Source organism: Lontra canadensis, unplaced genomic scaffold, assembly GCF_010015895.1.
Source record: "Lontra canadensis isolate GAN:19392208 unplaced genomic scaffold, GSC_riverotter_1.0 scaffold15, whole genome shotgun sequence".
Classification (NCBI taxonomy): Eukaryota; Metazoa; Chordata; class Mammalia; order Carnivora; family Mustelidae; genus Lontra; species Lontra canadensis.
In genome coordinates, this window is record NW_022631009.1 from 20,022,444 (window position 1) to 20,046,180 (window position 23,737).

Consider the following 23,737-nt stretch of genomic DNA (forward strand, 5'->3'; position numbering starts at 1 on the left):
CAAAGACCTTGAGTCTCCAGGTGCTTGTCTGGAGCTGCTTATATTGGTTGGTTCCGCCATACCAGGGATTGAAGCCAGTAAACTCTACTGGAGTCCTCTAGTCTATGCCTTCTGCTTGATTTCCTAAAATGGAGTCCTGGACATGTCTTTGGAGTCTTTGGAGCATCAGAAAATAAGAGAATCTTTGTAGTCCTCACCCCACCAAACTGGGGATTCCTTCTGCATTTCCTAAGGAAGCTCAGAGAATAGCATCACCTTCTACCCAGGTGTGCAAGCCAAAGATCTGATTGCCATCTTTATGTCTTCCCTCTCCTTTATTCCTTTACCCCCATATCTGCAGTCCCTAAAATTTATCCATTGGTCTCTTTGTTATCTGTCATCCTACCTACTTTTCTCTGACTCTGTGCCATTACCTCAGCTCACATCTGCAATACTTCACATTAACTGCCAAACGTGCCTCTGGGCTCTCTCAAAACCATTTAACTCACTGCAGACCAAGCCACCTTTCTCAAAATGTCTATCTGATCATGTCGCTTCTCTGCTTTCTATTTCAGTTACTCCCTACTGTCCTCAGCATGAAGACCATCTTCATTTATCTCTCTAGGCATATCTCTTTCCACTCCCTGCTACCCGACCCCCAGTCTTCCTGACATATCTATAGTTCCACAGACAAGACTCACTCTCTTCCCTCCTGAGTTTTTTTCATTATCATCTCTCCCCTGTGCTTCTGTAAGATCCTGTGTATGTCTCTGTTTATCACACAAAACTGAAAATGCCTATTTTCATGCTGACTTTCCCACTAGATTGTAAGGTGTTTGAGGGTAGGGAATGTTTCTTATTTACCCTTGTGGCCCAAATCCTGGCACAGAATAGGCATTTTTGAACACATAGATGACTGAACACGAGAAGTGATCGTTTGTGACAGAAAGGAGTAAGATCAAATTGGAAATGAGAGCAAACTTGACTGAAAGGGCTGCATAGTAGATTTGAAAACCTGTTGCCTGTTCCGGTATTGTTATCAGTTTAGCCTTTGCCTGTCTCCCACCTGCACCCCTAATAGCTGGGTGCAAAACTTTAAAGTTTTCTTCATCCAGCCAAATTTTCACTGGCCCTTTTTATTCATACTAAAGCCATTGCGCCTGGGTGGTTCAGTGGGTTAAGCCTCTGCCTTCAGCTCAGGTCATGATCTCAGGGTCCTGGGATCGAGCCCCATATTGGGCTCCCTGTAGGGAGCCCGCTTCCTCCTCTCTCTCTGCCTACTTGTGATCTCTCTCTCTCTATCAAATAAATAAAATAAAATCTTATAAAAAAAAATAAAGCCATTGCCCATCTCCTGCTTGTGAGCAAAGTAGCTCTAAAATTATTAAAACCTTTTGTTACATACAGTTTGATTTCTTTTAAGGTTCTGGAGGCATGGGGTAATTTTCATGACTAGCACATATGTTATTAACCTAAAATCGTAATTGCAACTTTTAGGAATAAAGCAGTTTTATGTCTCCTATTGAAAAATTGTGTTCTACTTGGGTGACTTCTACTGGAAGACTTTCTAGATTGAAGTCAATGTATTTGAGAGCTAGGAATGACTCCAGTTTTGGAGAGATAACTGAGATTTAGGGTCAATAGTTGGTAAATAGAGGAGGAAGAGGGAGAGTATTTAAGTTTAAGAAGTTCGCATAAAAACCACCATAATCCCTTGACATTGGAGCAGGGACTTACTTAAATAAAGACGTGGCAGGTAAATGTAAATGAAATTTTTAAAAAAACCTATATTTCATCAAATAAAGGATCTTTAGCTTTTGTATTCAAAATACCAAGAGGCTACAGAATTCAATGATAAAACTGTCTTTTTTTTTTCCTTAATTTAAATTCAGTTATCCAACATATACACTTATATACTACATCATTAGTTTTTGGTGTAGGGCGCAAGGATTCATTAGTTGCATGTAAACTGTATTTTAAAAGGAGTAAATAATTTTAGAATTACTGATAATATCTGTGTACAGAAAAAAGGAATAATGAAATATACCAACCAGTAGAGGACTCTTGATCACTGCAGTGCTTGCTTTTTTAAAAATTCCTCCTTTCCCCTGAAGAGTTGGCTTGGAGCCTAATGGGATGGTTCATTTTTCTCTGGGGCATTAGGTAAAGGTCATTCCCAGCAACAAGATGTTGGGCTTGATCTGATGTGGCAAGTCCTACCTTCTTGGAAGTAATGTATGCCTCTGGAACTAATGGAAATACTTGGCATGGGAATTTGAGCAACAATTCTTATCTCTATAAATATCACAATTAATCACTTAATGTAGAATGTGCTCGTAGAAAGCATTTGTCCAGGATACCACCCTGCTTTTTAAATGTTACTTTTCTTGCTCTCACATAAAAGAGATTATATCATTTAAAAGTTACTCAAGATTTATTCTTAGATCTGCAGCTTTGTTTAAGAGCTTTTCCAGAGGTATTTCCTTTCTCTAAAAGAAAGAAAAGGGGGGGGGCGGGCAGAGAGGAGTTCCTCTTGATGGACCGAATATTTGGAATACTTGCATAAAACAGCAGAGTGTGTGGCAGATCAACTAGTGTATGTTTTAAAAGAAGACATAAATTTCTTATTTGAAAAGACCTAATGGATTCTTTATTAATACAATCAATTGGTTAGGGAAACATAAAGAATAAAGTAACTTTTAAGTGGTTTTTTTTTTTTTTTTTTTTTTTTTTTTTTTAAGAAAGACTTCTCATTGGTAGTAAAAAACATTGATCATAAGCATGTGCTGAGCTAAACTATACCAAGATGTCTGGAGACAATAAGTTGGAGGAAACATGCTGTATATTAAAGATAGAATAGTTAATCCATTATTATGGTGAATTAGAGTTTAAATCAGTACATTTGTATGAAATTGTAACCTGAGACATTGTTTTTTATACAGATGACAATTTTTGGGGTTCTATTTAAATTTTGGCCTCAGTTTTGTGAGTTTAGGAAGAACTTAACTGATGAAAAAATTATGAGTGTTTTAGAGAGGAGACAAGAATATAATAAGCAGAAAAAAAAATTGGCAGTCATAGAAGACGAAAAATTTGCAAAGGTAAGACAAGACTCATTTTGAGTTGAACCATACTTTTATTTTTTATTTTTTAGTTATTTTTTTCTTATGGTTTGAATCATACTTTTAAAAGGTATGTGATGTGTGTGAATTTATAGAAGAAGTTGGGCCAGGGGAAAAATTCAGAGACGTTATAGAGTACAGATTTTACTGGCTTTAATCCTTTATAAAGGTTTCAGCCTTCATTGTGAAATTTTCAAAATTCATCTCAAATATCACCTCTTCCCTGTGGAAGCTTCGTTGACCCCGATAGGCAACACAAGCAGCTCACATCCATGTAGCAGCATTCCTAACTCTCTTGGAGAATGCTTTATATAGCCTCATGAACAAATTTTTTCGTGTGTCATCCTCACAGGACTGATTCCCAAAGATAGTATCTGTCTTGTGCATCTGTGTATCATAGCACACAGACCAGTGTCCAGCACATGTTCAGTTATTAATCACTGTTTACTGAGTAAATCAGGAATAAAAAAAGGAATGAATGAAAAGATGTCATGAACTCATGGTAAAGCATTTTCAGTATTAAAATTACAGTATGATACATTCACTGTGAAATTTATAAATATGAATTATAAATTGCCCAACCTGCCTATTTGTCTGTTAGTCTGTCCATTTATTCATCCATTCATCTGTCTATCCTTATATTTATCCATTTTCCTTGAATTGAAGAAGGGTAAAGGCTCCCAACTAATGTGTTTTATTTATAAGCTTATGCTTATTCTATTTTTTAAAAGAAATTTAAAAGTTATTGAAAGATGCAGAAGTAATAGAATAATGCTCATATATACAGAGGTCAAAATAAACACTGCTAACATTTTGCTTCATTTGTGGGTTTTGTTTTTCCTCTCTAAAATATTGCAGAAAGAGTAAATCCTACAGAAAGAGAAAATTCTCTTAATCCCAGTTCTGAATTCTATTACCCTCCCTATTCCCAAGAACAACCACTAAGCTTGGGCTATATTCTTCCAGATCTTTATTTAAAGATAGTGTTTTATACATGTATGTATACAGTTTCATAAACAATATAGAGAACTATAGAGGTTCTCAAAAAACTGCCAAACTCCTCCAAAGCTGCAGAAGCAGCTTGCTCTGTTTTGATATTTTTATGGTGTATCTTTTTCTATTCAAATATACAGGATAGAGTTGGGTCATGGTGGTTTTGTAAAAACTCTATTCTGCTAATCTTCTGTCTTTTAATTGGTGTATTTAGTCTCTTTATCTTTAGTGTAGTTTTTTATATGTTAGTTAAGTCTTCCATTTTATTTCTTGTTTTGATTGTTCCTTCTGTTTTTCATTTTATTCTGTTTTCTTTGTCTGCATTCCTGTGGATTACTTGTCTATTTCTTAGAATTTTATTTGGGTGTATCTTTGTTTAGATGTTTTAGTGGTTGCTTTAGATATTACATTATAGATATGTGATTTTTCCCAGTCTATTAGTGTTGACATTTTACCAGTTTGAGTAGAGTCTAGGAATTACTCTCCCCCTTTAAGTCTTTTTCCCTCACTTGTTTATACTTATTTTAAATATTTCCTCAACCTATACTGAGAACCACATCAAACCACATCACTATTACTGGTGGTTGAGGAAAATATAAGTCATTTCAAAATGAGCAGAAAATGACAGGTGATATCTATATAAAGCCATCATAAGAATAAAACAAAATGAAAACTCTGAAATTTTATAATTTTTGCCTCAACCCTCAAACATAAATGAGGAAACTCAAAGAAAGAAGAAAAGTCTATTCTATTAACCCATACTTTTGCTCTTTCAATTTTTCTTCCTTCTTGATGCTCCAAGATCTGTTATTTTATTCTTTCTTTTCCCTATAGATAAGGTATTGTTTCTCACATACCACTTTTTTTTAACCTCTTTTTTTTTAAATTTTTTAACTTCTTTTCAGCATAACAGTATTCATTGTTTTTTGCACCACACCCATGCTGCATGCAATCCGTGCCCTCTCTAATACCCACCACCTGGTTCCCCCAACCTCCCACCCCCCGCCCCTTCAAAACCATCAGATTGTTTTTCAAAGTCCATAGTCTCTCATGGTTCACCTCCCCTTCCAATTTCCCTCAACTCTCTTCTCCTCTCCATCTCCCCTTGTCCTCCATGCTATTTGTTATGCTCCACAAATAAGTGAAACCATATGATAATTGACTCTCTCTGCTTGACTTATTTCACTCAGCATAATCTCTTCCAGTCCTGTCCATGTTGCTACAGAAGTTGGGTATTCATCCTTTCTGATGGAGGCATAATACTCCATAGTGTATATGGACCACATCTTCCTTATCCATTCATCTGTTGAAGGGCATCCTGGTTCTTTCCACAGTTTGGCGACCGTGGCCATGGCTGCTATAAACATTGGGGTACAGATGGCCCTTCTTTTCACTACATCTGTATCTTTGTGGTAGATACCCAGTAGTGCAATTGCAGGGTCAGAGGGAAGCTCTATTTTTAATTTCTTGAGGAATCTCCACACTGTTCTCCAAAGTGGCTGCACCAGCTTGCATTCCCACCAACAGTGTAAGAGGGTTCCCCTTTCTCCACATCCCCTCCAACACATGTTGTTTCCTGTCTTGCTAATTTTGGCCATTCTAAGTGGTGTAAGGTGATATCTCAATGTGGTTTTAATTTGAATCTCCAGATGGCTAGTGATGATGAACATTTTTTCATGTGTCTGATAGCCATTTGTATGTCTTCATTGGAGAAGTGTCTGTTCATATCCTCTGCCCATTTTTTGATATGATTTTCTGTTTTGTGTGTGTTGAGTTTGAGGAGTTCTTTATAGATCCTGGATATCAACCTTTTGTCTGTACTGTCATTTGCAAATATCTTCTCCCATTCTCCCAAATATCTTGCCTCTTTGTTTTCTTGACTGTTTCCTTTGCTGTGCAGAAGCTTTTGATCTTGATGAAGTCCCAAAAGTTCATCTTCACTTTTGTTTCCTTTGCCTTTGGAGACATATCTTGAAAGAAGTTGCTGTGGCTGATATCAAAGAGGTTACTGCCTATGTTCTCCTCTAGGATTCTGATGGATTCCTGTCTCATGTTGAGGTCTTTTATCCATTTTGAGTTTATCATTGTGTACTATGTAAGAGAATGGTCGAGTTTCATTCTTCTACACATAGCTGTCCAGTTTTCCCAGCACCATTTATTGAAGAGACTGTCTTTTTTCCACTGTATATTTTTTCCTGTTTTGTTGAAGATTATTTGACCATAGAGTTGGGGGTCCATATCTGGGCTCTCTACTCTGTTCCACTGGTTATATGTCTGTGTTTATGCCAGTACCATGCTGTGTTGGTGATCACAGCTTTGTAGTAAAGCTTGAAATCAGGTAACGTGTTGTCCCCAGTTTTATTTTTGTTTTTCAACATTTCCTTAGCGATTCGGCTCTTTTCTGATTCCATAAAAATTTTAGGATTATTTGCTCCAGCTCTTTGAAAAATACCGGTGGAATTTTGATCAGAATGGCATTAAAAGTATAGATTGCTCTAGGCAGTATAGACATTTTAACAATGTTTATTCTTCCGATCCAAGAGCATGGAATGGTTTTCCATCTTTTTGTGTCTTCTTCAATTTCTTTCATGAGTGTTCTGTAGTTCCTTGAGTACGGTTCCTTTACCTCTTTAGTTAGGTTTATTCCCAGGTATCTTATGGTTCTTGGTGCTATAGTAAATGGAATCGATTCTCTAATTTCCCTTTCTGTATTTTCATTGTTAGTGTATAAGAAAGCCACTGATTTCTGTACATTGACTTTGTATCCTGCCACATTGCTGAATTGCTGTATGAGTTCTAGTAGTTTGGGGGTGGAGTCTTTGGGGCTTTCCATATAAAGAATCATCACATACCACTTTCAATATTTTTTCTTTGTCTTTAGTTTTCAGAATTTGATTATGATATGTCTTGTGTGGATTTCTTTGGATTTGTGTTGAGGATTGATCGGTTCTTGAGTCTATTGGTTTATGTTTTTGCTAAGTTTTGGGGGGGATTTATACATATATTGTATATGTGTGTGCATGTATATGTATATATAAATCTTTTGATCCATATATATGATTTATATACATATTATATATCATTTATATACATTTACATGGGTCATAAATAGAGTGTACATAAATAATATGTGTTTAAATCCCCTATCCAATCAAATTTCTTCTCCCTTGACTACCTTGTACCTTCACTTTTGAGAGACTTTTATCTTTTTCTTCTGTCTTAAGTTCAGTGAACTGTCATTTTATATTTCCTTTTTATATTTTTGGTCTACTTCTGGACTGAGTTTCTGCATTTATGGTTTGGGGTATTATTTCATATATACAAATATTTTTATAGGAATAGTTTGTTTTATGGTTTTCCTCTGATTCATGACTGAATTTCTTGGACAGTACTGTCAGCAACTGAAATATGTACACAGCATCATTTATAATAATAAAAAATTTTTAATGACTTAAGTTTCTAATAGCAGGCATTGATTGAATTATCTATGGTACATACTTTCACTAGATTACTATTCACCTGTTGATGTGATGATATAGTTTTTTTTTTTTTAATCATTCAGGATTCAAGTGCATAGGATAGTTCATCATTGGAAATGATGATGTATTCATTTCATCATCCAAATATTCGGGTGTATACTATATGTTGTATGGTAGGGATACTGGTGATTGATATGAAGACCCTCCCCTTTATATTCCCATTCTATATTTATTAACATAGAAGCATTTTCACAACATTTAACGTGAAAAGGGTATTTCAGCAGAGGACATATAGTGTGATCCCATTTGCATGAAATTTAGATAATAAAAATATTAAAATTATAGATTATATCTATATCTTTCCCTGATGAGAAGTTTGGATGTATGTTTATGAAAATGTTCACAAGGGTTTTTCTTAGATGCCAGAATTTGGGAGTGATTTTTATGTTCTTCATAATTTATTATTTATTTCAAAATATTTTATGTTAGTATGAAAGAAAATTAAAGAGTTCATGAATTATGTCACAGTAGTAATATTGACTTGATGAAACCACAGGTATGGTACTCACCACAAAATATTTTTTCATCTGATGTTATGACTTCTTTACTGTAAGTTTATACTAATATAGTGTTAATCCCTTTTTTGGAATAACTTCATTTAATATAATTACAGGATGGACTCAGACAATATGCAAGTTCTTCAGCATCTGCTATCAAAACAGTTACTCTAGCCACTGACCCAGTTTTAGGCCTACAAGCATATGGTCGACAGGTAAGCAGTCAAGTTGTCTCCAGATACCACTTCTTCTTTCGAGCATTGGATAGTAGAATGCAGTCACTCAGTTATTCTGCAATAGTAGAGGTGTGCTTGTTTGCAAATGAAGGTAACTAACAAATCATTGGACACTACATCAAAAACTAATGATGTACTATACACTGGCTCACTGAACATAATAAAAAAAAAAGAAAATTAAGGTAAACTTCTATTAGGAGAGGTTGGAAGGGATTTTCCATGAGCTTTCAAAGAACATTAAAATTTCAGCTCATCTTGGACAATATAATCAATGAAAATACTTTCTGATACATACAAAGAAGATTTAAGAGGCAGAAGTTGAAATGACTCTTATTGGAAAAGGGAAAAAATTAGGCAGATAGAGAACAAGGTAGAATACATTTGGTTGATACATTCTTGGGTTTAAAAAAAGAAAGAAAAACATCAAAGGCTTAATGTCAATTTTTTTTTAAAGATTTTATTTATTTGAGAGAGAGAGTGTGAGAGAGAGCATGAGAGGGGGAAGGTCAGAGGAAGAAGCAGACTCCGTGTGGAGCTGGGAGCCAGATGCGGGACTCGATCCCAGGACCCTGGGATCATGACCTGAGCCGAAGGTGGCAGCTTAACCCACTGAGCCACCCAGGCGTCCCTTAATGTCAATTTTTTAATTCTTTGAAGTGGTCATAAAATTGGCCAGTAAATGACCATCAACAATACGTTCACAGTTTTATGTTTATATTGACGTTTATAACTTGTACATTAATATCACTTTTATGACATTTCATAAATTTAATTCATGTCTATTTTTTAATGTTTTGTGGCAAAAGCATTTGTGTCTTAGGATAACACTAGTCCAAGAAACAATTTGGCATTTAGGAATGTCAAATAAATTCAGCCACTCAGCTAAGATAACTGATAGACTATAAAACTATTTTTTTTTTATTGAGAAGAAGGGAGATGTCCATATTTTGAAAAAGGTAACATCTAAAAGTGTGTGGTATGTAATAATGCCATTTGGAAGAACATTCATTAGCAAATGACTAGCATTAAATCTCAGAAACACCATGTAAAAATAAAGGGGGAAATGTGGAATTTGTAATAACAGGCTTCTAATTTTCACTATCATTTACAAGTCAGTGTTACCTGGAAACCTGAAAAAAAAATACCACAGAATTTGCTTTAAGGCTGTTTCTTTATCTGTTAAAAGGAGAAAGGGGAGAGAGAAGGGAATGATGATGATGATGGTGATGATCTCTTGTCATATATCTTAAGAGTTTTGTAAGAAATCGTAAAAGCTTTTGGAAACCAAAGGCATTCCATAAATGTAAATTATTATTGTTGTTGCTTTTGAAGGAATCCTTGTGAATTATTCCAGCAATTGGTAGAGTAATAATACACTGCCATTTTGCAAGTGTGGATTCTCTGTATATACATTTGTTCAGTTAGATTTTGCACATTTAAGAATTGTCATTAATCCAAATGTAAAATACCCTCCCCAAACTTGGATCTCACTTAAGCATCTAAATTCACAGGGGCGCCTGGGTGGCTCAGTGGGTTAAGCCTCTGCCTTTGGCTCAGGTCATGATCCCAGGGTCCTGGGATCGAGCCCCTCATCGGATTCTTTGCTGGGCAGGGAGCCTGCTTCCCCCTCTCTCTCTCTACCTGCCTCTCTGCCTACTTGTGATCTCTGTCTGTTAAATAAATAAATAAAATCCTAAAAAAAAAAAAAGCATCTAAGTTCACAATCAAATTGAATATAAATGTAGGTGCCTGCATAGCTGTCAAGAAATCCATAAAGCTTCGCAACATTGATTCATTAAGAAATAGTTGTAACACATATAGTTATGGCACATCATTGAATAGTTATATTCAATGATCTGTTATTGAAGTTTGTTATCTTCAATAAAAGGTTTAAATGAAGAGGCTTATGAAAGCCATTTTACCTTCAGTTTATTTCCTGGTGCAAATGTTTCCAAGATTAAGTTTGAAAATTGTCTTTCTAGCCAACCTGGTGCTACTCCAAGTACATAGAAGCCTTAGAACAGGAAAGGGTTCTTCTTAAAATTCAAGAAGAGATGGAAAAAAAGTTATTTACAGGTAATGTTTGCTTTTTGCCTACAGGGTTGTTTGGTTACCTTCTACCATGGATTAGTTCTAGAGGATTTTACTAATGATTACTTCTTTCTCTTATTTTTGGACAGCCACATCATCTTTCACAAATTTTAAGACTCCTGCTTCAGCTCTGTCTTTCAAAAAGACCGTATCTTCCCACAACATCCAGAGTGAGTTTCCAGCAATAGTCTACCTGCCGTTCTTTCTTCCTTCTTAGGAATCCAGCCTTCCAGGAGGCCATCAGCACAGAGACAGCAAGAAGGGATGAAGACTGCCTCCCTCCCGCCTGACTCACAGCTTAGGAGAACTTCAGTATATGTGTGTGCATGCGTGCGAGCGTGCGTGTGTGCGTGTGTGCATGTGTGTGTGTGTTCTGTCTCCCTTTCTGTTTTTTCTCCTCTGCTGAGAACCTAACCCTTCATCCCATTTTCAAAGTGACAGTACTCATGTGGTTATAACCTATTGCTACCAAATGCAAGGTAAGTCACACACTGAAAGTTGTTCAGTGCCATACACATCCCTCTGACACACACGCTCACGCACATACACACACCATGCAGGTACCACACACACGTGCACACACATCCTGCTAACAAACTGATGGGAAGGAATGAGCACATTGTGTCCCTTCCAAGTGGCCCAGTCCCCTGAAAAGGAAAGCTTCAGGGCATGACCATTTATTGCTTCTATTTACACCTTCTCTGTTCTTTTCTTCCACGAAGAACAACAGAAGATGAGGCTCTAGCTCAGTTTCCCCAGGTTTTTTCCAGCAGAGTTTTTCCAAGCTCCATCTCCCCAAGTTGGGAATACAAGAAGAAACAAAAAACAAAGAACTGGAAATCAAGCCCAGTCCTTCTCTCCTGCAGAGACTGATAGGATCCTACAGTTGGGACTGGCTGCTAATTGAAAGATGTCAGTGCCTTTACAAAGTAGCACAGTAATATAGTGTAGCCCGTGTGTGACCCGTGGAACCAGTATTTGAAGAACCCAGTAAAGGTCCTGTTTCTCTTTTCTTCTATCTTCCTGATTAGCTTTTTGTGGATTTTGATTTTCTGGTTCTTGGGAGGATTTGATGAGCAGGCCTTTATGCTCTTAGCTGGTTCATCTTTTTTCTCTCAGTTTATCCTAGCCACTGCACCCTTCTGCAAGTTCCCTAAACCCTTAGACTACCCTCAGTGTCTCTTAACCTGGAGGGTTTGCTGACCTATCTGCTCATTTTTGGGGGGATCCTTATTACAACTCTTAGCAAGTTTTTTGTTTGTTTGTTTTCGAGTTAGATTTTCCATAGCTGTTTATGTTTTCAACCATTTATTTTTCTCTTGCAGGAATCCCTTAAACCAAATTTAACTGATATGGAAGCTCAAGTGATTTATTGATGGCCTGCTTTAGAGCAAGCCTACCATCTAAATAAAGTTTGGCATGTTGTACTCTCATAGTTTTAAAATGATATCTATTCTGTACACATGACATATGAGACCATAAGATTTTTAAAAAACTTATTTAGAATAAAATGATTTCCATCTAGGTTAGAAGAATCAAAATGGTTTGCTAGTCACTGAACTTAAGAAAGTCCCATGTTATGCTCCTTGGGTAATCTTCCAGTAAATATCCTTGGAGCATTTACTGTCTTTCGTTAGCAGACGTAATCAGCAGGGGGCTAGGGGCAAATATTCCAAGCAGGACATTCACCCAAAACATAAAGAGAAGTGACTTCGAGCCCCATCCCTTTCCCCAGCTCCAAAGGAACCTTACATTAAAGCAGTGGTTCTCAAATGCAGACTTTAGTGTGTGTAACTGTCACCTGTAGCATTTGCCCGCAGGGCAGATTTCTGGGCTCTCCCTCCGAGAGTCTGATTCAGTAGGTCTTGGGCAGAACCCATGAGTCTCCCTCCTTTAACAGTCATCCTAGGGGATTCTGATAGATGAGCTCTGCGGATCACTCTTTGCAAGGAATGTGAGGGTAAAAAAGAGGAGCTTGAAACGGCAAAAGCCCCCCTATTAACTGGAGTCACACGTGAATCAGAGAGAGCCCAGACATATACCCTCTTCTTCTCTTTCCCAGAGAGAAAGGACAAAGTGTCAGAAATGATGCAGGAGAATGAACTTCACCAGCTGTAGGTCTTGGGACGCAGAAGCTCTAAAAGACTGTGACCCGCATTACCGGATTGGAAGCAACGGACTTCCGCTCTCTCAGAATCCAGACAGTATTTTCAAAGTAAAAATTGCTATTCCTGATTCTCTAAAGTCTTCAAGAAACATTTTAAAGGGGGAAAGGATCAGGAGGCACACTTCAGATAGAGTTTTTCTTCTAAAGCAGTGGTTTGGACACTTGTGAAATCTTAAGAGCCCTTTGGTTTCCTCTGCTTCCACTCCAGTCCACACCCGCGGCGGGGAGGGCTGTGAGGTGTGTCACTTTTCTGTGCTTTGCACCTGATCATTGTTTCTTCCTTTCCTTTCCTTTCTTAGCTTTCTCCCTTCTTCCCTCCCTTCCTCCCTTCCTCCCTTCCTTTCTTCGTTTTGTTTTTTTTTTTTTGTATTTCACTTTTTTTTTTTTTTGCTTTCCTTTGGTTTTAATTGAACATTTTATAAGATTCCATTTCTCTCCTCTCTTAGCATATCAGTTATACTTCTTTTTAAACAAAGTTGCCCCAGAATTTGCAATATACATTTACAACTAATAAAAGACTGCTTTCAAGTACTACTGTACCACTTTGTGGGTGGTGCAGGTGTCTTAAGACAGATCATGTCCATTTCCTCCCTCCTGTCCCTTATTACCTTGCTATCAGTTAATTTCACTTGTCCATGAACTGTAACCACTGAATCCATTCTTGCTATTATTATTTTAAATGGTTTGCTATTAGGTCAATTAAAAATGAGAAGAATAAAACATTATTTTCCCTTCATTTATTCCTTCTCTAATGCTCTTCCCTTCTTTATGTAGATCCAAGTTTCTGACCTATTATCATTTTCCTTCTCTTCAGAATTTCTTTCATCATTTCTTGTAAGGCAGGTCTACTGGAGACAAATTCCTCAATTTCTGTATGTTTTAGAAAGTTTGTATTTCTCCTTAACTTTTGAAGGATAATTTCACCATATATAGAATTTGAGATTAGCGGTTTTATTCTTTCAACACTTAGTATGTTTCACGCCACTCTCCTCTTGCTTACGTGTTTTCAGAAGAGAAATACAATTCTTATCTTATTCCCCTGGCTTCTTTCAAGATTTTCTTTGTGACTTTGTATAGTTCAAATATAGTACGTCTAGGTGTAGATTTTCCGGTACATATCCTGCTTACGTTCTCTGAGTTTCCTAGATCCGTGGTTTGGTATCTTTCATAATTTTGGAAAATTCTTCGTCATTATGACTTCAAATATTACTTATCTTCCTTCTGATATTTCCTGTCTTTCTGATATTTCCATGACACACCTTTTGCACCTTTTGTAACTGTTCCACAGTTCTTGGATATTCTGTTCTTTTCCACTGTTTTTGGTTTTTTCCTTTCTGCATTTCAGTTTGAATGAAATGCAGAAATAGAAAATAGAATTTTCTATTGACCTTTCTTCAGGCTCACTGATTCTTTCTGTAGTTGTGTCTAATCTGTTGGGAAGCCCACCAAAAGCATTCTTCATTTCCATTACAATTTTTCAGTTTCTAGCATTTCATTTAGATTTTGTCTTAGAACTTCCATCTCTATGCTTATATGACCCATCTGGTCTAACACATTATCCACTTTTTACCAGATCTCTTAGGATATTAATCATTTTACATTTCTGGTCTGATAATTCCAAAATCTCAGACATATGAGTCTGGTTCGGCTGCTTGCTTTATCTTTTCAGACTTTTTTTTTCCTTGTCTTTTAGCATGCTTTGTAATATTTTATAGAAAACAAGACATGATAAAAGGAACTGAGGTTATATGGGCCTTTAGTGTGAGGTTTTTTGTTTATCTGGCTAGGCATTAGGTGTATTTACTGTTTGCTGTGGCTGTGGTGTTAGAGGCTGAAATTTCCCTTATGTCCTTATTTTTGTCTCCTCTGTTGTTTGGGGTTTTCCTGGAGTCTCCTTGATAGGGTCTGAGGCTTGCAGTCCTCTTAGCTGCCATCACGGTTATTACACCAGAACCCTGTTGATGAGGTAAAGTGTAGGAGGAGGGGAAGTGTTTTACATTCTGATGGTTATAGGTCAGTCTTCTGATGAGCCTGAGTTGGGTATTTCTCTCCCCCCAGGTCATTTAGGCTTTAGTATAACCCCAGTTCATTAGGCTCTGGTGAAATAGTTTCCCTTGAGGGCAGGCCTTCCTAGGAAGAGAACTCTGGGTGTATTCCAAAATGTTTACTTAACCACTCCCTCTACCAGAGGCAGGAGGGGATTTTTCTCTGATCTTTATAGTGAGAACCTGGTGTAGCTACTAGAAGTAAAACCCAAGACTGTGGGCACCCCTCCCCCGCCAAAGACAGGGCCCATTTCAAGCTGGTCTGCCCTGAGCCCTGGAGCAAGTAATCAATTACAACTTAAAGAATTTCTCCCCAAATTAACTCCAGCTGCTGGCTTCTGCTCCTGGTAAGCTGGAATTCTCTGTATCTGCCTGTCTTTCCCTCCAGTTTTAGGGGCATCAGTCTGCCCTGTTACCACAGTTCTTTGAAGGATCCAAGGAGAGCTGTTGATTTTTCAGTTTGTTCAGCTTTTTTCTTGTTGAGGACGGTAGTAATGACTTCTAGCTCTTTACCAAATCGGATGGGACCCTCAAGTTTGACACCAGTATTTTAAAGAATTCTGTAGTCTGTTTTATTTATTTTTTTTTCTATTTTAGTTTTTTTTTTAACTTTTTTTAAATTTATTTTCAGCATAACAGTATTCATTGTTTTTGCACCACACCCAGTGCTCCATGCAGTCCGTGCCCTCTCTAATACCCACCACCTGGTTCCCCCAACCTCCCACCCCCCCCACCTCTTCAAACCCTTCAGATTGTTTTTCAGAGTCCATAGTAAAGAAAATTTAAATTATTTGTTTTTATTGTGTTATATGTATGAAATTGATGGCAACCTTTATATTATAAATATTAACATGTTCATTTTGGCCTGTTCTCAAAGCATCCCCCAGCATGGGCTAATCTCAACTTTTTGGCACTAGAGACAATTTCCTTATATTAGCATGCTCAGAAGTATCTTCTGATTGTGGTTCTACTGATTCTTCTTAACATCTCTTCATTCATCTCCTTCTTCTCCCAAGCCCATTGGATGACTGCCTTATTCCAGATTCTTATCACCTTGAATCTGAGTCCTAATTAGTATCTCTCTCTTCTGCCTCACCATCCTCCAACTGTGCTTGATGATTTTTTTATAAAATCATACCTTCTTATGACATTACCTTGCCTAAGCTTCATTAAGATGATCAGTGGGGCACCTGGGTGCTTCAGTTGGTTAAATGTCTGATTCTTGATTTTGGCTCAGATCATGATCTCAGCGTTGTGAGATCAAGATCTGTATCAGGCTCCGTGCTCGGTAGGGAGTCTGCTTGAGATTCTCTCTCTCCCTTTTCCTCTGCTCCTCCTCTCTCTCTTAAATAAATAAACAAATAAATAAATCTTTAAAAAAAAAGATGATTGGTGAACTTGTTATTGATAAAATAGTTTGTTTTTGTTTTTCATTTTTTTTTTTTCTGAGAGAGAGAGAGAGAGAGAGAGTGTGTATGTGCAAGCAAAGAGGAGGGGGAGAAGGAGAGGGCGATTGAGACTCTTAAGCAGGCACTGACCCTGAGATCATGACCCTAGCCGAAATTAAGAGTTGTATGGTTAACCAACTGAGCCACCCAAGTGTTGTGTGCCCCAGGAAATTCTTTAGTTACCATGACATATGTATAAGTCCCTCCTGTCTTCTGATATAAATATTCAGATCAGGCATTTGTTTTTCTGGGAAGCTATCTTTGATATTCTTCTCTTACCCTAGCCCCCTGCCCTCAAAACTACAGTAGTTATCACTCCCTCTTCTCTCTTACCACTCTGTGACTTACTTATTCCTCTATAATAATCTTTGTCATATGGATTCTAATTTTTGTTCACATGCCTGTTTCCCCAATAAAGCTGCTATTTGAACTTTCATTCCAGCCCCTTACATAGAATATCTAGGAAATAGATGTTCATTAAATATTTCTTGGAAAAAATGAAGGAAATGTCTCTACTGTAAAAATCACAGGCAGGTAAAAATCACTGCATATGTAAGAATGGTCAACACAAGGTCATTCACAAAAATTTACCATTAGTATTTTTATAGTTAAAATACATAATAAGGTTACAATTCCATGTAAAGTATATAAACTTTGGTCTATCTATGTCATTTTTCATATTTATGAAAAAATACCTATGTGTCATCATGTCTTTCAGAAAAGAAATTAGTGCTTATTAAATTATACTAAATCACTTAAATTACTTCAGGCCTGAGTTTCTCAACCTTGGGACTATGACTTTTTTGGCCAACTAATTCTTTGTTGCAGAGGGCTGTCCTACATAGTGCTGGGTGTTTCACAGTATCCCTGGCCTCTACCCGGTAGAGGCCAGTAGTACCTCCCCAGTTGTGACAACCAAAAATATTTCCAGTATCGCCAAATCATGCCTAGTCAAGAACCACTGCTTTAGACTTTGGAACATTTTTATGTTTAATTTCTTGAGATCTCTACTTACAATGGAACCTTTAAATTCTAGTTCCCCCAGCATATCCTTTTTAAAAAAGTATCATAGTACCTAGCCCCATAATACTACCGATAGTGCATTCTAACAGATGACTTATTTCTTTTAGTGGTATCTGTATTACATCCATTTGAATAATTTCCCTTCTTTTACATAATCTTTGGACATGTAATGCTCAGTCAATATTTGTTGAATTAATAAAACTTAAATTCCTTACTTACGTTTAATGAAATATGTATGTTAGGTAATCTTAACAGTGTCCCGAAATCTGACTTGGGTTTGTACAAATAAATAAGTTAATTCTGATTGTGCCATTTATATCTGATGTGCTTCTTGGTTTTATGAGTTGAGTTCTCATAAAAAAAAAAAAAAAAAGAGCTTACTTTTGGAAGAGACTTGCATTTTAAAACACATAAACTACCATGTATACTTTGTCAACTTATACCCTTCAAAACATGGGAAAATTGATTATATTATTGTTTAGGATGAGTAAAGATATTTTGAAATAAAAATAATAGTGAAATAATCCAAAAGTTATTTGGCCAGTAGGGTCAGATTTCAGCTTGTGTATATTATTTTCTAATAAACAGATTTAGTATTAAAGGTATAATCTAGGGGCATCTGGGTGACTCAGATGCTTTTGAGCCAAAAGCATCTGCTTTTGGCTCAGGTCATGATCCCAGGGTCCTGGGATCAAGCCCTCCCTCGGGTTCTCTGCTCAGTCAGAAGTCTGCTTCCCCCCAACCCCCACCTCTACCCCTTGCTCATGCTGTCTTTTTCTTGCTCTCTATATCTCAAATAAATAAATAAAATCTTAAAAAAAAAAGTATAATCTAATTCATGTTATAGTTCTTAAATGTGTATCTTTATCATTTATCATATAATTGAAAATTACTTTATAGTATGTTATCTGTGAATAAATGTGGGTTTTTTTCTTAATTGGAATATTCTTAAAAATTACAGTGAACTTTCTGCTTCAAAAAATTTCTGTTAGGGGCACCTGGGTGGCTTAGTGGGTTAAAGCCTCTGCCTTTGGCTCAGGTCATGGTCTCAGGGTCCTGGGATTGAGCCCCGCATCGGGCTCTCTGCTCAGCAGGGAGCCTGCTTCCTCTTCTCTCTCTGCCTGCCTCTTGGCCTACTTGTGATCTCTCTCTGCCAAATAAATAAATAAAATCTTTTTTTAAAATTTTCATTCTTTTTTTATTAATTTTATTTTTTAAACATATATTTTTATAAATAAAATCTTTTTAAAAAAAATTTCTGTTAGTATATATCCAATGACTCAGTAGAAATGATTCTAATCTTGGATCTGTAACTGCCTTTCTGATGTGGGGCCATTTATTTTACACTTTGAGCCTCCATTTACTTATATTTATAGACAAAATGTCCTTTTTTAAAGATTTTATTTACTTATTATTTGAGAGAGAGAGCAATTGAGAGAACAAGTGGGAAGGAGGGCGGAGGGAGAAGCAGACTCCCTGTGGAGCAGGGAGCCTGACATGGGACTTGATCCCAGGTCCCTGGGATCATAACCTGAGCCGAAGGCAGATGCTTAACTGACTCAGCCACCCAGGCACCTCAAAGGGTCCTTATTTAAATTTTAGCTCTAATAGTATGTGATTTGTGAGTTTATAGTACTGGGGCTTTTTAATGTGTAACTCTATCAAGTTGTGGTGTATTTCTCAATGAACAACTGTTTCTATATTTTGAATTAGAACCTTGGATATGAAGATGAAAAAATTCTGCTTCTGTGCTGTTTCCTTTTCCAAAGTCAAATATTTAGTGTGTAGGTCTGTTCTGAAATAGTTACTGTTTCAGAAATCTCTTCTTTATTGTAATTATAAAATTGATATATGTACTTAGGGAAAAAAAGAAAAAATTCAACAGTGCGTGATGATATTGAATGGTAATCCCCTTCTTTACCCCCATTGTGACAGAGACTGTTTCCCAGCATCTGTCCACCTCTTATTCCTTTTAATAATGGAATCCCTAAGTTTTAGCTGTGTCCATGACTGGTGTTTTTTTCTTTTTTTTTTTTAATTTTATTTATTTCTCAGAGGGGGAGATACAGAGCACAAGCTGGGGGAGCAGCAAGCAGAAGGAGAAGCAGGCTTCCCTCTGAGCAGGGAGCCCAATGTGGGGCTCGATCCCAGGACCCCGGGATCATGACCTGAGCTGAAGGCAGACGCTTAACACCCAGGCGCCCCTGTGTCCATGACTGTTAACTGTCATTTCCCAGTCTAGCCTGCAGATAGACATTGCCATGTGAACAATGTCAGGTCAGAGGGCTTTGAGCAGAAGTGTGAAATATCCATTTGAGTTTTTTTGTTTTTGTTTTTTTTTAATGAAATATCCCACCACATAGATGGGACACCTCCCTAAGGAATTATGTAGCCTGGGTCTGTGGATGACCTCCTGAAGGAGAGATGTCTCACTCTGGACTATTATGTGAGAGAAAAATCCCTATCTTGTTTGAGTCACTTTATTTTTGTGCCTTTCTTTTTTAAACAACAGCTTATCCTAGATGTTAAGTAATATAAAAATTGCTGCTAGTAGGGTAGTGCCATAACAAAAACCTAAAATGTGAAGTCCATGAAGCAGTTAGTCATGGGCACCAGGAAACATAATTGAAGGTAAGAAAATTGGTGACCTTTGTAATGTCATGGCTAAATATTTGGTGAAGCTGTTATTTCTGGTAAGTTGGAAGGCAGACCATGTGTCTGCTGTGCCACAGCTTTCTAAAAGAAGTGGTCAAAAAAGAAAAGAAAAGGATAGAATGTTGGTGTGTTTATGCATTGTTGGTCCTTGTTGCTTTTAGCTAGGTACCATGAGAGATATATCAGACAAGAATTAACCTGTAAACAAGTAAAAATGGAAGTTAAGGAAGTTCTATTTTCTGATTATGGCTTGCAAATAAAATTGATATAAAGTCTAATAATTTGGACCCTTCAAAGTTGGAAAAGTCAACTGCAACTCTGCCTCATTAAGCAGAGTCTTTGGTCAGTGCACTTTCTGGTGTTTCTCAGTAAGACCTCTTATCTGGACAGTAGTGGCCCTGTAACAAAGGTCAAAGTGGAGGGATTGCCTTCTTAATCTAGCCTGTTGTTTTATATGACCTTACAATAGCCACCATTAAAATAACAGGGAAGTGTGCTAAGTATAGAAGTGAATAAATAAAATAAGAGAGTTGGCAGGCTTAAGAACTGAGACCAAAAGAGATTTTGACATGGAACCAACTGGTAGTAAATAGACTGAAAGCTTACTAAATTTTGATGGAATTGTATTCTCGACAAAACCACAAGCCTGGCCTGAAAATGTCTGTAATTTTTCAATCTATAAAACAACCACCAGGCCCCCAAACTTGCATCATCAGAAAGCAGGCTGTGAAATTTGTACAACCTCCAAAGAGGCCCACTTTCCAATGCCAATTACAGATGTAGCCTAGAGGATAATAGATAAGGAAAATTTATTTCAGGAAGCAAAGCCAGTGACCCCAAAGGAGTAGGGAAAAGTTGTATCCCCCATGGAGTAGCATCAGAATCCAACAAGGTATCTTAGTTCAGGCTGCTACAACAGAATACTTTAGACTGGGGGGCTTATAAACAACAGAAATTTATTTCTCACAGTTCTGGAGGCTGGAAGTCCAAGATCTAGAAGACCCCAGCAATTTTCAGTGTCAGGTGAGAACCCCCTTCTTGGTTTATAGGTGGCTGTCTTATTTTTTACTCACATGGCAGAAGGGAGAAGGGAGACTTTGGGTTATCTTTCATAAGGGCACTAATCTCACTCATTAGGGCTCTTCTCTCACACCAAAAGCCCTATCTCCTAGACTAACGTATTGGCAATAAGGATTTCAACAGAGCGATTTGAGAGGGGACATAAAAATTCAGTCTATTATGCAAGGTGTTTTCACAGTTCCTGCCAAGGAGATGAATTGTGGCTTCTATGTGTTGTCCATTCTTCCCTTTTCAAAGCATCATAATTGTAGTTTCTGTTCTCAGCTTTGTTTTTTATGTCAACATGATCCCATCAGCTTTCTACTGTCGAAATTTCTGGGCCACCGACAAGTTCCTTTACCATCCTCAATACTGTTAAATAGTCGTTCTCTTTGTGCTTCTTTATTATCATATCTGTGGGACTTTTAGAAAGAGGTGTTATAAAGCATGTATTTAGTTTTGACATATGATATTTGGTGTCTTTAGCAACTTTAAAAAAAAAAACTACTGAATTGCTAAATATGGTGGGACTTCTAGAATGGCTAAGTGAGAAGTTCAGCAAATCATCTCACCAAATAGACAACATTCTATCTCACCAAAACTAGACAACATTGTCAAAACAACCATTTGAGAATTCTAGAAATTGGAAAAAATATATACAACAAATAGTGTTTATTCAAGAAAACTCCTTAACCTCAGGAACAACTGGGATGCCCTAACTTTCAGAGCCTGGTTTAGGGTCGTTTTCATTCCCTCCATCCTGTTCCATGATACAGTAGTTCTACCAGCGTGGAGTTGGCCATAAGGACCAGCAGCCTTGCTGCTGATTTGATTTGATTTTTGAAACATGGGAAAACTCATGCCCAGGAATTTTTTCAAAACAGTAGGGCAATCTGGGAATAATAGCAAACATCTAGGAAGGCCAGGAGGTCATGCCCATTGGTTGGGCAAGCTACATACTAACAGACCAGCTAGGAATAAGACAGCCATCTGGGATGAGGGAGGCATAGTGGTCATTGGAAAATTTTTACATATCCGTAGTGGTTTGGAAGCTAGTAGGCTTGCTCAAGGCTACACACATGTTCAACAGAAATCAGAGAGTATTCTGTCTGCTCATAGTTTATTAACATGAGGCCTGTTTAGTCAGAAAGTAAAAGTTGTTTCTATCTTATAGACTGCATAAACTTTGAATGCAGTCCTTTAACTATACATCAAAGCATCAGCAATGAACAAAAGCCTTACTAAGCTCCAAGCGTTTAAGTGCAACTTCTGACCAATCATTGGCTAATCATTAAATTGTACTAATCCATATGCAATTCCTAGGAAGATGGCTTAGAAGCAAAAGCAAAAATATCATTTTAAAAAACAACAGAGACATAAGCAGCTGCACACTATAGCGGAGTCTTTTCTATAGGATTAGTCCAGGCAAGTCACTAACAAATAACAAATGTAACAACACCCCCAAAATGGGTGGTGAATCCAGAATGTGGAGATGCTACTATATATTATATAAAATGCCAAATTTTCAACAATAAAATAAAGACATGTAAAGAAATAGGGAAGTATAACCTATACATAGGAAGAAAAGTGGTCAATAGAAACTGCATGGGGACACATGTGTTAGACCTTTCAGACAAAAACTTCAAATCAGTTATTATAAACATGCTTAAATTAAAAAGGGAAACTTTAAATAATTAAAGAATTCTGATAGTAATGAAACAGAATATAAGCTTAAAATTTTTTAAACAAATGGAAATTCTAGGGTTGAAACATACAATAACTGAAATTTTAAAAATGTACCAGGAAGTTTAACAGCATATCTGAGTAGGCAGAAGAATGAATCCGTGAACTTGGAGGTAGATCAATAGACATTAGCCAATCTGAAGAACTTAAGAAAGAATGAAAATAAATGAGCCTCAGGGAATGGTGGAACACCATCAAGTTCACAATACATATATTAGAGGAGCCACCGAAAGAAAGGAGAGAAAGGTACAGTTAAAAAATAAATAAATAAGAAATAGTAGACAAAAACATCCCCCAAATAATGGAAAACACTAATCTACATATCTGAGGATCTCAAAAGCAAATTAGATGTAAATCACTTAGTGTTGTACATTTTAATTTAAAAAGGATAAAACAGCTTGATCATTTCAATAGACAAAGAAGCACTTCAAAAAACCCAATACCCATTTTAATAAAAACTCTAAACAAATTGGGAACAAAAGGGAAATTAATAAAGATCATCTACAAAAAACCTATAGCTAACATTATACTTAATAGTGAAAGGCTAAAAGCTTTCCTCCCAAGATTAGAACCAAGGCAAGGACATCCACTCTTGTCACTTCTTTTTATCATTATAGTAGAGAGCCTAGCCATTACAATCAGGCAAGAAAAATAAAATGTATTTGTACTGGAAAGGAAAAAATGAAACTGTCTATTTGCAGATGGCATGATTCTGTGTAGAACATTCTAAGGAATCCACAAAAACTAGAAGCAATAGACAGTTCAGCAAGATTGCAGAATTCATGATCAAAACACAAAATCAACTGTATCTTTGTGTACTAGCAATAAAAAGAAACCAAAACAGACACACCAAACCCATTTTATTCACCATGATGAATTAAAGATTTATGAATAATATCAAAAGGAAGTATAAGATTTGGACATTGAAAACTGCACAACATTGCTCGGAGAAATTAAAGATCTAAATAAGTGGAAATGGGGACTTAAGATGGTGGCATAGTAGGGGGATCCTACGCTTGCCTCATCCCTTGAATATAGCTAGATAAATAGCAAATCATTCCGAACACCCAAGAAATCAATCTGAGGACAAGAGAACAAATTGTACAACTAGAGGAAGAGAAGAGGCCACATCATGGAAGG

The 23,737-nt window shown here is 36.9% G+C and overlaps 1 protein-coding gene across 7 annotated transcripts in view; it reads left to right on the plus strand.

The window, feature by feature from the left end:
• Positions 1-23,430, plus strand: part of RGS22 (regulator of G protein signaling 22) — a 133,038-nt gene extending 109,608 nt beyond the window's left edge. For 3 of the 7 annotated variants that reach the window (XM_032858599.1, XM_032858603.1, XM_032858604.1), the window contains 5 exons: positions 2,922-3,080; positions 8,247-8,345; positions 10,349-10,442; positions 10,547-10,627; positions 12,520-12,834. In XM_032858599.1, the coding sequence (XP_032714490.1) occupies positions 2,922-3,080; positions 8,247-8,345; positions 10,349-10,442; positions 10,547-10,627; positions 12,520-12,575 (489 nt within the window). In that variant the 3' untranslated portion in view covers positions 12,576-12,834. Of the gene's footprint in view, positions 1-2,921; positions 3,081-8,246; positions 8,346-10,348; positions 10,443-10,546; positions 10,628-11,179; positions 11,454-11,782; positions 12,098-12,519; positions 12,835-14,845; positions 14,882-23,298 lie in introns of those variants that run through there. The other 4 variants (XR_004382800.1, XM_032858600.1, XM_032858601.1 and 1 more) reach the window with 4 other exon arrangements.
• The last annotated feature ends 307 nt before the right edge of the window (positions 23,431-23,737 follow it).